Here is a 12,518-nt window from a genome sequence, read left to right on the forward strand (position 1 = left end):
AACGTCCGTTTCGTTGTACGGACCACATACGCGCGACGATGCTGCTACCGCGACATCGGGGAACGTTACGAAAGGAACGATCGATTCTTCCAGGTTTTCCAGTGCGTTTATTCGAATCGCGAATCTAGGAAAAAATACACGCTTGGATACAAATGATCGGCAGTCGCATCGCATCGCAACCTTGCCCCATGATGCAACGTCAGGCCGCCGTTGATTCGTCCTCTCTTCGGATCTCGTGAATCACCACGCTTGCAGCATCGACCATCGTTATTCGGCTAATCTCCAGCTCGTTCGTTGCAACGCCTACCGGGGCCAGTTAAAGAAATTGCGGACATCCTGTCATCAAAGATACGGAAAATCATTAACGACCATGCGATAACAATTAACAGCTAATTAAGTGGCATGCGCGCAGACACACGACGTCGTGCAGTCCCTTCGACGAACGACTGTGCGTTGCATTCCAGTTAGATACTTTTATCCACGACGTCCGGTTCCGTCGCTGCAAGCGTTGGTAAAGAGGAAAGAGGAAAGAGGAAAGAGAAAAGAGAAAAGAGAAAAGAGAAAAGAGAAAAGAGAAAAGAGAAAAGAGAGGCATACTAACTACAAACGGAACAGCGTTTCTCGTCCGAGCCATCGCCGCAACCGTCGCGGCCGCTGCAGGCGATCGCGTCCGATCGACACCTGCTGTTGTCGCACCTGAACGGACAATGTCTGGTGGCGACTCTGCCGCGGCTTCCCACTTGCCTTCGACAAACTCCTTTTGGCTCGTCGCTTCCGTCGCGACAAGACACCACGGCGTTGCAGAACTCGTACGCTGGCAGGCATTGTCCGTTGTCACACCTGAACGCTCCTTCCGGACATTCTACGGCACGGGTTCGTTGTGTTCGATCATTCGAGAATCGAGCGACTCGCGTCATCGCCAACGAAGCACTTACTCCGTCGATTGTTGCAGCCGAACTCGTCCTCGCCTCGCGGACAATCCCGTTTACCGTCGCACATTAGCGCTCTCGACACGCAAACGTCGCTCCTACCACATCTGAATGCTTGTACAGGGCATTCCGTCCCTCCTTCTCGCACCGAGCATCGTTCGTCCGAGCCGTCGCCACAGTCCGGCCGTCCGTCGCAAACGAAGAACCAACTGATGCATTTTCCGGAATTCTTGCACTGGAAGGTGCCAGCCGCGCAACCGGTATTTCTCGCGGAGCAGCTTCCGTTTCCTCGGAAACCACAGTCGCACGTTCCGTCGATGCATCTCGAGTAAGGATCCGCCAGCCGGCATTCCAAATCCGAGACGCAATCGTGTCCTAAACTGATGGCCGATGGCGGCTCGGTCGCCTCCACCTCCGACTGTCGCTCTGTTTTCGAAGCGGACGCTGCGTAAAAGTTTGCGTAAAAGTTTCATCGATAACGATTTTCTCCCTTTTTATCGACTGTCTGCCTCTTCTTTTTATCTTACCTGACGTCCACGCCGTCGACGACACGGTTTCGGTGAGTGCCTCGACCACGATAGCGTCGTCTCTGCTGTCGTAGTCCGCCGTCGGTAAGACGTTTTGCGAGTGGAAAGAATTCGTCGTCTCGGTGGTCGCGTCTAGGGGAAACGATGGGATTGCCGACTGCGCGGTGTCATTTTTCAGCCAATCGATTCGAACTCCTGTAAAGAACCGAACGAAATACGTGGGTAGTCGATGTAACGTCGTTTCCGCGCCACCTAGTTACCTGTTTCCATCTCTTCCTCCGCCTCGTCCTCTCGTCGATCGTCCAACGTCTGAGTTTGCTCGTCGTGGCGGGACGATACCGTCGGTGTCGCGATCGTTCCCGTCGAGAAATCGTCGAACAGCGGTAAAGGTCTAACCAGATCGTCGGGTCGGCAAATATCGTTTTCGCGACGCATAGGCGCCGTGCATTGGCAACGTCCGAACAAGTTGGGAATCAAGAAGTCACAGTGTGAGTTCCGCTGCCATAGACGACAATGGGCATGTTCGTAGCAAACTTGGCCAAGTTTCGCCGCTGAAACGTTACGAAATAACGCGCGTTCGATCGATCTCTCATCGAAGATTAATCCCTGCTTACACGAACTCGTCGAAGCTTCGACGAAGAGCATAGGACGAGACCGGCAAGCGATTCGAGCTATCGTCTCGTTCGAATCTGACGGTTTTCGATATAGTCCAGTCTTGGACGCAATGTTAAACGGCATGTGAAATATTCTTGCGCCATATCGTTTCTCCGGCGTACTCGACTTTTTTAATAATTCCATCTCGTCGTTCGGATAGACGGTGTTGATCTCGTACATACAGACAATGTCGACGATAAAGCGCAAATGTCGACAAGCCGAAAGGATCAGAAAACTTTCAATAGGCCTAACGGCCATCAATAATATCCTTTGACGATCAACCGCAGTCGTTGATTATGCATTAAGTTCAAGTTAAATAATCACCGTTTTTTAATAAATCCATCTATCAATACATTATCATATGGCATAGAAACCACTGGAAATCCTAATTTCTAATATTTCCGAATAAAGAATCTCTATAATGCGTTCATTGACGCGTTTGTCCTCTATATTCCGAGATACGAAACCTCAACTGTCTATAGACCATAGACAGTTAGGATAGACACTGTGATAAACGTATTATTGGTACCACGTTCGCGCAAGAAAATTTCAGGTACCATCTGACGTGGAATTTAGCCTTTTTCGATTTCACTGGACCGATACGAAACGAGCGAAACACGCGTAAGGTCATGGTTACTCTAAACGAGTGGTCGGACGAAGCGACGTTTACAAATATCCGGAGACTGCGCTTCTCAGACTCGGGCAAACGAGCTTAGAAAAACTCGTAGGAATTCTATTTTCGTCGATTCGTCCGCTGTAGCTTGAAGAACGGTTTAACGATCGCGTCTACTTACGACCCAGACACGTGTGCCGACGAAATTGGAGGAAACCATCCCTGCAGCCGCAGAAACCATCCAAGCAGCCGCTGTTGGCTACTTTCAAGGTGCATTGCTCGTCGACGAGACACTCCTGGCCCAAAAGAGTCGCTGCATATCGCCGCGAGAAAGGAAACAGCGCTCGTTGTTATATTCTCGCCGCCGAAACGAGGCTCGTAATCGCAACAAATTCTCACCCTCGAGGCAGTACGTTCCGTTGTACGCGGCAAAGTAGGGCAAACAGCGACAATAGCCATTCCGACAGTGACTACCCTCGATGCTGGAATCGCATTCCGCGTCCCTGGTACATCGCTCGTCCAGCCGCGCGCTCACTGTCCTCGCTGTCGAGCCCACAACGATCGTCCCCTGAAACGCGCATCGCAATCTTCTCGTATTCCCGTTTGCCTGACGACGGCAACGAGTAAACCAGAACCGCAGCTCGTTTCTTCGTTTATCCGGAAGGAAACGAGCGCGAACCAGCCTGGCTTACCCGTCGCCCGTTTGCTCGTCTTTTCCACGCGTTCGATTCATACGCGCCCCACTACCACCTCTCACCCTGTTTCCTGTCCCATTACCTCGATCGCGTTTGCCAGTTTCTCATCTCATCGTCGAACAATAAGCGCGGACAAACGCGCCGCGAATACGGTAAAAACTGCTGGCAATACGGAAGAATCAAGCCGGGTAGAATGGAAAGAGCAGGGCCGTAAAGAAGAGACAAAGGTAGCTGGGAAAAAAAAAGAGGGAGGGGGGGAAGACGGAATACGTCGAACGTGCAACGTAGCGAGAGAAATGGAAGAATCGCTAACGGAGGAGAAGAGGGGACGACGACCGACGCATGGCGATGCTCGGAAGGAAGTAAGCGCGAAACGAGACGACGTGGCGCGACATTCGCGTCCCGAGTTTAAAGTAGCCGCGTAACATGCACCGTTAATCAGGTGTTGCCAGCGAGCACTTAGAGTTTCCAGTTCCTGCAACACGACGTTTGTTTTCGCGGGAACGGCCGTTTACGCGGCTGACGCACCGCACCTTCCATTTCCGCGTGTTTCGCGCCCGTCGGCTCGCTTCACCCGCCCTATCTTCTTCCCGACCGCGAAACCGTAAATCTTGGCGATCAGGTAGCGCGCGAATTTGCGTCGGAGATGGTCCACCGTCGAACGAAACTCACCAAACGATCGATCGCGATCGCAAACAGAAGAAGGACGATCGTTTCAGCGTTGCCACGCATCGTTCTCTCGGCTGCACGGCTCTTCGCCTCGACGATCGATGGTCGATCGATCGATCACGCTGTATCTTCCTCTTCTTCTGCGTCGAGAGCGTGCTCGCGACGAACGACTCGATCTATCTCGCACGAGTACCCGTCGCGACTGCGATGTCCGCGCGTTCTTCGCAATGACTGAAAGCAAACGGCGACCCTGGCTGCTTTTGGTCCCCGTGCACGAACGATGCAAAAGCGGACACAACTGTGTTCCCTCGCTCTCCCACCTCTTTACCGCGCTCTCGGTCTTCGTCTCGGTCTATGTTCCGGACTTCTGGTCTCGATCCTTCTTCGAGTCACTACTCACTCTCCCTTCCGCGATCGTAGCGTATCGTGATCGGCAAATTCGCGGTTCGTTTGGACAATGTTTTGCCCGCTTAGCGTCTATGCCTATGACGCGACTCTTCCAGAATAATAGTTGGAACTGTCGGACGAGGTAACAACGACGAGGAACGAGCAAGACGGAAATGGAAAAGGTAAGAAGTAAGGGTGACGAACGAATAATATTCGGGTCACGCGCAGACTGCTTCAAAATTCATTGGTATTCCAATACGAAACGAGCAACGAACTTGGTCGTGATCCACCCCTTCTCTTCTTCTTCTTCCTGCTCGATCAGCCGCGCTTCCCTTTCTCATCGTCTTCCTCGTCGTCTTGCCCGTTGTGTTACTCGTCGCACCGGTACATCTACCGGTGCATGTGGTTTCGTTAATTTCTACTCCTCGAGGAAGATTGGTCGCTCGACCGAACGGTATCGTTAACCTACCGTTTCGTCGGCACGTCATCGTTTCACGAGCTACCCTTGGCCCGTATCCGACTCGTGATCGAGACGCGAGTGACGGCCAGTCCTTCGGACTCTTTCTTTAGGTCCGCTCGATAAGCCGAAAGAAGGAGGCGTGAAGCGGGAAGCGGGAAGCGGGAAACGGCACGCGGTGAGTCGCCCGAGAAACAGGAAGCGCCGCGATGGACTACGTTGGAATGTAAATGGAGAATCGACCGAGACCCGAGAACAAAAGAAGAGCCAACCGCGAGAAACGCGTAGTGCGCGTTGGGTGCGAGGTAAAAGACCTACACGGAAGTGCCATAAAATTCTGCAGGGCTCGAAGCAAGATGGGAAATGATCGCTTCGTCGAAATCTTTGCCAGTTCGTTTTAATCCGTGAACGAATAATTTCCTCTCGTCTGTACTTTCGAAAGGCACCCGTGGCTGATCTAGACGAAATTTTGTACACATCGTAGGATCAAATAATAAATCTAAAATATAAAATTTTAGCTTCGGTAGATAGTACATTCGGAAGATACAGACAGACCCTGTATAGTGTTATATATATATATTATATATATTATATATATTATATATATATATATATATAATAGATCTTTATACTAATCTTAAACGCAATATATCGTGTGTTGGTTTGGGTTAGGTTAATCACTGAAACGTGAAATAAATCGGTCGAAAACACTGTCACCAACATCACCTAATAGCAGCAAAGATCTATTATATCGCGTATGTATAGGGGCCTTTGCCTTCGGAACACACGATTTGTCAACAACATCCTTGCTTTGTCTGTCCGAGTGTTCGTATTGTAGCACATTTTGTGTGCTACGAAACAAGCGACGGCTGAGGGAAGATTGCTAGCGTACCGACCGTGTTATTTACAAAATTCTTTTCGCACTTCGATTAGACGATCGATCTCACCTTGGTGCTGTACGATTGCTCGTTCCATCCGCGATTATCTTCGAGAAATGTGCGAATAAGGATGTCCGGAATCCATTTAAATATCTACCTTAATTTATCTCACGTTTCATTCTGAATGGATCCCAATTCTATGCTCTTATCTGACCGAGTATCTCGAAATTATGCTCTAACGACGGTAATGATAATCCTCCCGATCCCCGCACCTTCTATACCTTCTTCTTTTTCTCGTGCCTCGTTATTCTCTTCGAATTAATTAGATCTCACTTATTAATTTTGCCGCGCGTATACGAGTATATGCATCCTTGTTCCTATTTTCTTCTCCGTAGAGATGATTTTGATCGTACTCCAGAAAACGTATCGTAAAAGCGTCTCTCGATCTAGGTCGTTTTTAATTTTGCCAAAATTTCGTTTACTAATTTCGCTTTGAAACTTTTCATACCGACGATGTAAGCGATATTTGAAAAATGCCGCTCTTTCAACATCTTTCACGGAATTGGATTACCGCATGTGGATGGTTTCACCCAATCAAAAAATGGGAGGACGAACACTACGTAAGATTTTATATAGTCGACATTTCTAGGATATTTATCGGTAACAAATTACTTTTAGACTCTTTCTTGCGTCGAATGCTGTTCGAAAAGACAGGAAAAGATAAGTAAAAGCAAAACGTTAATGTAATGTGTACATCCGAGTGAATTGTAATCATAAATATTACGCAACTCGTCCAATAGCTTGTCCGTACGCGTCGCCCTCGGCGAATTGGTTGTTCAGGGGTTTCGTTGGAAGTACAGGTTAAACGTTAAAGAAATTGTGCATCAAATATGATATTTACTACGAAAATAATTTGCAATCCTGGTAAGTAGATGTAAAATCGCTTTGTATCGAATGAGTCGTTGCTTCGAGTTGGTGTTTCTTTAAGACAACGATAGAATGTAGAAAGATTTCGTAAAGATGGAAGTCGCTCAAACGAAATTAGAATCGAAGAAACTTAAACTTTAATTTGCTCATCGATTGATTACAGATCATTGATAAAAGATTACATTTTTTTTACTTTCAGCACTCAGGCACACTGCGAAGCAGCTATCTTTAGTTGAGCATCTTGTTAAACACGTAAGAAAATTACAATGGAATTTCCATAACTTCTACTTCCATGATACGTTTCTAAACTTAAGCAGGGTATCTCAAAATAAAACCTTTCCTTTTAGGAATTTTATGGTCAGTTACGAGCAGGAGCATATTTACCAAGTCTGATAACGCAAAGGTTTTATAGCACGAAACAAGTGTTTAATAGGAATAAGCCCCATTGTAACGTCGGTACAATTGGACATGTCGATCATGGAAAAACGACGCTTACAGCAGCTATTACCAAAGGTATATTTGGCAGTTGATTTTCATTTATATTAATCATTTTATCTGTTGCGTTTACTGTTGTCCTTGTCTGTTGTAGTTCTTTCTCAAATGGAACTCGCAAAAGCGAAAGAATACTCTGATATTGATAATGCACCCGAAGAAAAAGCACGTGGTATAACTATTAATATCGCGCATGTTGAATATCAGACAGAGAAACGTCATTATGGACATACCGATTGTCCAGGACATGCGGATTATATCAAAAACATGATTACTGGAACGTCACAGATGGATGGAGCTATACTTGTTGTTGCTGCTACAGATGGTACCATGCCACAAACCAGAGAGCATTTACTTCTTGCTAAACAGATTGGTGTCGAGAACGTTGTTGTTTTCATCAATAAGGTAAGATCTTTCGTGTAGTTGGTTGAGTAGTATCTATGTAAAAACTACCTTGACCCTCTTCTCTGTTGTCAAAAACGTTATGTTTTTTTTTATTCATAAAGGTTGACATCGCAGACAGTGAAATGGTCGATTTAGTAGAAATGGAAATAAGAGAATTGTTAACCGAAATGGGTTATGATGGAATAAACATACCTGTTGTTAAAGGTAGTGCCCTTTGTGCGATGGACGGTACTAATCCAGATATAGGACGGGATGCTATAATGAAATTGTTAGAGGCTGTGGATTCTTATATTCCAAACCCTGTCAGAGAATTAGACAAACCTTTTTTCTTACCGATAGAAAGTGTTTACTCTGTTACGGGTAGAGGGACGGTAGTTACTGGCAGATTGGAACGTGGAAAAATAAAGAAGGGCATGGAATGTGAGGTGATTGGGTACAACAAAATAATGAAGAGCACAATAACAGGAATAGAAATGTTTCATCAAACGTTAGAAGAAGCCGAGGCGGGAGACCAAATGGGTGCTTTGCTTAGAGGTTTAAAAAGAGATGAAATTAAAAGGGGTATGATAATGTGTAAACCAGGAAGCCTGAAAGCCTGCGATCATTTGGAATGTCAAATGTACATGCTGACTCCTACGGAAGGAGGTAGAAAAAAACCTATTAATAATCTCATGCATGTTCAAATGTTTTCAAAGACGTGGGATTGTGCAGCTCAGTTGAGTATGGAAATGAAGGACTTGATCATGCCTGGCGAAGACTCTAGGTAAATTTTCTTTAAATGTTATTCAAGCGGAAAAACGAGTTACACGAATTGATAAATCGATTCAACGTCGATATGGATTTTTATTTTCAGTGTTACGTTAAAATTGATAAGACCAATGGTGTGTGAAAAGGGCCAGCGATTTACATTAAGATTTGGCTCGATATCTATAGCAACTGGAGTAGTCACGAATATTTTGTCCAATCTCGGCGAAACCGAGCGATTAGAACTTCTCGCAGGTAAAAAGAAACAGAAGAAATTTGCGGCAAAAGCTTAATTCAAATCTTTTACTGCATTTATCGTGTGTCAATCAATAAAACCATGTAGAATTAAATTCAACAAATAAACACACACACACATATGTAAAATATTCGACTTCGAAATATTACTTTCAGTTATGTTGAAAATTAATAAATTAATTTGTATGTAATAATAATATAATAACATTTTGTATACAATTTTAATTTTCTGTTTTTAAAATGGTCGATTTTTATTATCGATAAAGCATAATTTCCTCAACAAATAGAGAATGTAAGTACTTTAAACGATTTGAAAATGTCTTAACTTTGAAAAAACAGTTCAACGATGATTTATTGAATCCAATACATCAACGGTACAAGTTGTTTTAAACAACAGATGAGACACCGATACGAAATATTTCGTTCTCCTCTTACTTCTGTTATTTCTTAACCATAGTTGTGCTATGGTGTTTGTGTACACATTACTTGGTGCATTCAATTGGCAATAAAATAAAGGAATTAGGGGAAGGACCATGTGCAACGCTTTGTCTCTCCATAACGAAACGAACGTATTTGTATAGAAAGAAAAAAACACTGTTTATATAATTTAAGTTGAACAAATGGTACATTCACCTTCGCTAATAAAAATAGTAAATAGTCCTCATTATCCTGGACAGGCGCAACTGACTACAAACTGTACTTCGCTTCAATCGAAATATTATTTCAAAATACAACGCTGTGTTTGAGAATCGTAGATTACTCGTAAAAACGACTGCTGGCACTGCACGCCTAATGCTTTCTTTTCCTTCTTCATTTATGTTCGTTGGATGATCCTGTGTGTACATACGCAAGGTAGCAGCAAAGATTATGTCATTTATTTGTAAAGATTGAACTACTTTGAGAATTTCTCAAATTTCGTGTGTGTGTATGTGTACACATGAGTGTGTACGCGCGTAAGCATATGCAGACGCATGTGTAAACAGTTGCTTTTAATATTAGCGCAGCGACTGTATCGAAAGATTCTTTCTTACAGAATTAATTTTTCACTTTTTTTGCTTTACGAAGCAGCCCGTTCATTCATTCCACCACAGATAATTCACGTACAATGTTTCGGCATACGATATTATAAAGATAGCAACAGAAATCCGACAGCTTTGACACTATGCCTTAAAGCAAATCGACAATTCGGTTGATCGACAAGTTATGCATTCATTACACTAAATACATCGTTCCACACAACATACGTGTACTCACGCATACTCATATCAATTATACGTAAATAAAGGAAAGATCGACTGTAATCCACCATACGTAAAGTTTCATTGGGTCAATGTGTATCGGTCAAATCGTATTTTGAAACTGACTTGTATGGAATTAGACCTCGTGTCTAATTCACGCACGCAAATCATGACATGCGTGGAAACGCAATGTTCAATTCCTGGTATCATCTAACCTTTAAGACAAAACTCGAGAAACACGAATCGTCGAAATATTTTTATCATCGTATGACAGTTAAATATGAAACAGAAGTAATCGTACCCATTAATTCTATCCAAGAAAGAATCTCTGACTTATAGAGAGGCACAAGTACGTAACGTACTTAGTATGCACGTGTACGTATATGGTTTGCCCCTATTCGTATCATACACACGACGTGGCAAACTAAAGATCTTCATCATCTTCTGGTAGTGCTGTCTCTTGTGCTTCCTTAAGATCTTTCTCTATCTGTTGCTGCCATTGTGGATCCATTGTAACTTCCGGAGGAAGGAGAGCCGGCATTGCAACAAATTCAAGATTTGCATCACCGATCAGCTTACGTCCCAACCATAAGAAAGGTTTCTCAAAATTGTAGTTGCTCTTTGCACTGATGTCGTAGTACTAAAGCAAACATAGAGAAAATTGTTGTTTCGATTAAATGTGCATTATGTCGACGGTTCCTATATTTAAAGGTAAGTTAGATTAGAAGAATGTAAATAGCTTAAGATAAGTCAAACTAGAAAGATATTTGGTACATTACATACTGCAGGAAACGAGAAGAAAGAAAAGATTTGTAAAATCAAACTACAAAAATACTATATGCTTTGGACATGCTATTACCTGTAGATTCTTCTTCCTATGAAAGACGATGCTCTTGGCTTTTACTTTCCTATCCTTAATGTCAACTTTATTCCCACATAGAACTATAGGTATATTCTCACAAACACGAACCAAATCTCTATGCCAATTAGGTACGTTTTTGTACGTTACTCTTGACGTAACGTCAAACATAATGACAGCACATTGTCCTTGAATGTAATATCCGTCTCTCAGACCACCAAACTTTTCTTGACCAGCTGTATCCCAAACGTTGAAACGAATCGGACCACGGTTCGTGTGAAAGATCAGAGGATGTACCTCGACACCTAAAGTTGCGACATATTTTTTTTCGAATTCACCGGTCAAGTGCCGCTTGACGAACGTCGTTTTTCCAGTACCACCGTCACCTACTAGTACACATTTGAAAGTTGGAATCTCAACATTTTGTGCCATTTGTGCCATACCGATTGTTAGACCACAAACTGTTGATGCGACAAAAAGAGATCTGAAAAAGTAACATTTATATATAAAAACTGATCAGCTAGATGAGAGTAAAACCGAATGCAAAAGAGAAATGTATTGTCGATTAGGTTATTATAGATACACTAAAAAATTAGAATAGTCCGACACTTGGAAGTTGCTGGAAGATACTAGATCGAAAATCACGCATCGAAAACGTGATCGAGGTGTCTGTTTTTTCACTATATTTGTAATTATTTAAAAATAATACGTTATATCTCGATTATAATATGAACACACCTATCAAAATACTACTTTGTCGTATCTTTTCTAGTAAATTGCAAGGCCGGTTTATCGTTAACGTCCCGCGCTCGATGTACAAAATTTACCACGTTCCGCTAAAAGAATGGCGCCTCTCGTTGTAACACAAGCTTTCGCGTTAATCTTGTCACGCGACTACACGTAATTTTGATAGAAATCGCAAAGAATCGAACAAACCGACGATAGATTTATTATGAATCTATGAAAATCAGAGAATATTTGTACAAAATTTCCCGGCAAGTAACGTGTACGTGAAAATGACCGATAAAATTTACCCTGCAACACAGTCGTTACGGCTCACAATGGCGTTCCTTCGAGTCGACGACAGGGGTCCGCATTTTCATCATTCGCTAAGTAGAATATCATTCGATTTAACGAATGTATCTAATCGATACGCTATGAAAAAATTAAATTGGAATATTTTTTCGTCTAAATCATTAAAATAATATGTAAATCGGTGGTTTTTTTTAAATTATAAGTAGAAAATGACGTAAGTCAGCGACATCTATTTTATGCGCGCCACACCGAGCCGGTATCGAAGAATTTCAGTTTTTAACGGGAGAATTAATACGTATACGTATGCGTATACGTGGAAGGATGCATTGGCGCACATTAGGCGGCTAAATTTGAGTGCACACGTTCACTTTAACCTCCCATCTTTTTCCCAATGGTTTCCTTTCGTTTTCGTTTTCTTTCTTCCGTTTCGATAGAAATATATAACACATCAAAACGTAGATCGTAAGATTCGCGTTTGTCGTATCAAAGTGTCTGATATTTTTATGGTTGCTTTGATAACGGAGATTCACTCGCTTTTTTTTGTTTCATTTAACGAAACAGAGTATTGCAGACTTCGAAGAATATTCACGTATGAAGGCGATAGATTCAAACATATATCGATAAATTGGAGAAAGAAGAGATCGAAAAAGTTCCGAATTTTACGTTGGTGGCTGAAATATAGATCAGTATGGAAAGGAAAATTCTTAGAGTAAATAAATGGTAAAGGAAGTAGAGGGGGGAAATGACGAAGGTG

At 43.2% G+C, this 12,518-nt stretch overlaps 3 protein-coding genes across 5 annotated transcripts; 1 reads left to right on the plus strand and 2 right to left on the minus strand.

Moving 5' to 3' along the window:
- Positions 1 to 87: 87 nt before the first annotated feature.
- LOC117214026 lies at positions 88 to 4,708 on the minus strand. Its single transcript, XM_033459845.1, has 8 exons — positions 4,091 to 4,708; positions 3,123 to 3,291; positions 2,905 to 3,036; positions 1,717 to 2,007; positions 1,457 to 1,651; positions 936 to 1,373; positions 602 to 862; positions 88 to 336 (listed from the first exon to the last, which is right to left on the minus strand). The coding sequence occupies exons 1-8, from the start codon at positions 4,148 to 4,150 to the stop codon at positions 317 to 319; spliced, it is 1,566 nt and encodes a 521-aa protein (XP_033315736.1). The 5' UTR covers positions 4,151 to 4,708; the 3' UTR covers positions 88 to 316.
- A 1,991-nt stretch (positions 4,709 to 6,699) lies between these two features.
- LOC117214027 (elongation factor Tu, mitochondrial-like) lies at positions 6,700 to 8,772 on the plus strand. Its single transcript, XM_033459846.1, has 6 exons — positions 6,700 to 6,733; positions 6,936 to 6,988; positions 7,084 to 7,249; positions 7,326 to 7,633; positions 7,735 to 8,396; positions 8,487 to 8,772. Exons 1-6 carry the CDS (start codon positions 6,700 to 6,702, stop codon positions 8,668 to 8,670), a joined length of 1,407 nt encoding a protein of 468 aa, XP_033315737.1. The 3' UTR covers positions 8,671 to 8,772.
- A 181-nt stretch (positions 8,773 to 8,953) lies between these two features.
- LOC117214030 (GTP-binding nuclear protein Ran) lies at positions 8,954 to 11,883 on the minus strand. Of its 3 annotated transcripts, none has more exons than XM_033459853.1 (3): positions 11,764 to 11,883; positions 10,730 to 11,213; positions 8,954 to 10,510 (listed from the first exon to the last, which is right to left on the minus strand). In XM_033459853.1, the coding sequence occupies exons 2-3, from the start codon at positions 11,168 to 11,170 to the stop codon at positions 10,295 to 10,297; spliced, it is 657 nt and encodes a 218-aa protein (XP_033315744.1). In that variant the 5' UTR covers positions 11,171 to 11,213; positions 11,764 to 11,883; the 3' UTR covers positions 8,954 to 10,294. The 3 variants fall into 3 exon arrangements, with proteins under 3 accessions (XP_033315744.1, XP_033315743.1, XP_033315745.1); XM_033459852.1 differs by having other exon boundaries at positions 11,468 to 11,812; XM_033459854.1 differs by having other exon boundaries at positions 11,557 to 11,808.
- Positions 11,884 to 12,518: the final 635 nt, after the last annotated feature.

The sequence above is a fragment of the Bombus bifarius genome, unplaced genomic scaffold, assembly GCF_011952205.1.
Source record: "Bombus bifarius isolate JDL3187 unplaced genomic scaffold, Bbif_JDL3187 scf7180000009145, whole genome shotgun sequence".
NCBI lineage: Eukaryota > Metazoa > Arthropoda > Insecta > Hymenoptera > Apidae > Bombus > Bombus bifarius.

Bases quoted from the DNA above. Each gene is read 5' to 3' on its own strand.
- LOC117214026 (XM_033459845.1), bottom strand. From the start codon at position 4,150: ATGCGTGGCAACGCTGAAACGATCGTCCTTCTTCTGTTTGCGATCGCG. The intron at 2,008-2,904 runs GTAAGTAGACGC...GTAACGTTTCAG, and splicing joins TCGGCACACGTGTCTGGGTC to CGGCGAAACTTGGCCAAGTT. The intron at 863-935 runs GTAAGTGCTTCG...CCCGTGCCGTAG, and splicing joins CGGCTGCAACAATCGACGGA to AATGTCCGGAAGGAGCGTTC.
- LOC117214030 (XM_033459853.1), bottom strand. From the start codon at position 11,170: ATGGCACAAATGGCACAAAATGTTGAGATTCCAACTTTCAAATGTGTA. The intron at 10,511-10,729 runs GTAATAGCATGT...TGTTTGCTTTAG, and splicing joins ATAGGAAGAAGAATCTACAG to TACTACGACATCAGTGCAAA.
- LOC117214027 (XM_033459846.1), top strand. From the start codon at position 6,700: ATGATATTTACTACGAAAATAATTTGCAATCCTG. The intron at 6,989-7,083 runs GTAAGAAAATTA...CTTTCCTTTTAG, and splicing joins TTGAGCATCTTGTTAAACAC to GAATTTTATGGTCAGTTACG. The intron at 7,634-7,734 runs GTAAGATCTTTC...TTATTCATAAAG, and splicing joins TTGTTGTTTTCATCAATAAG to GTTGACATCGCAGACAGTGA.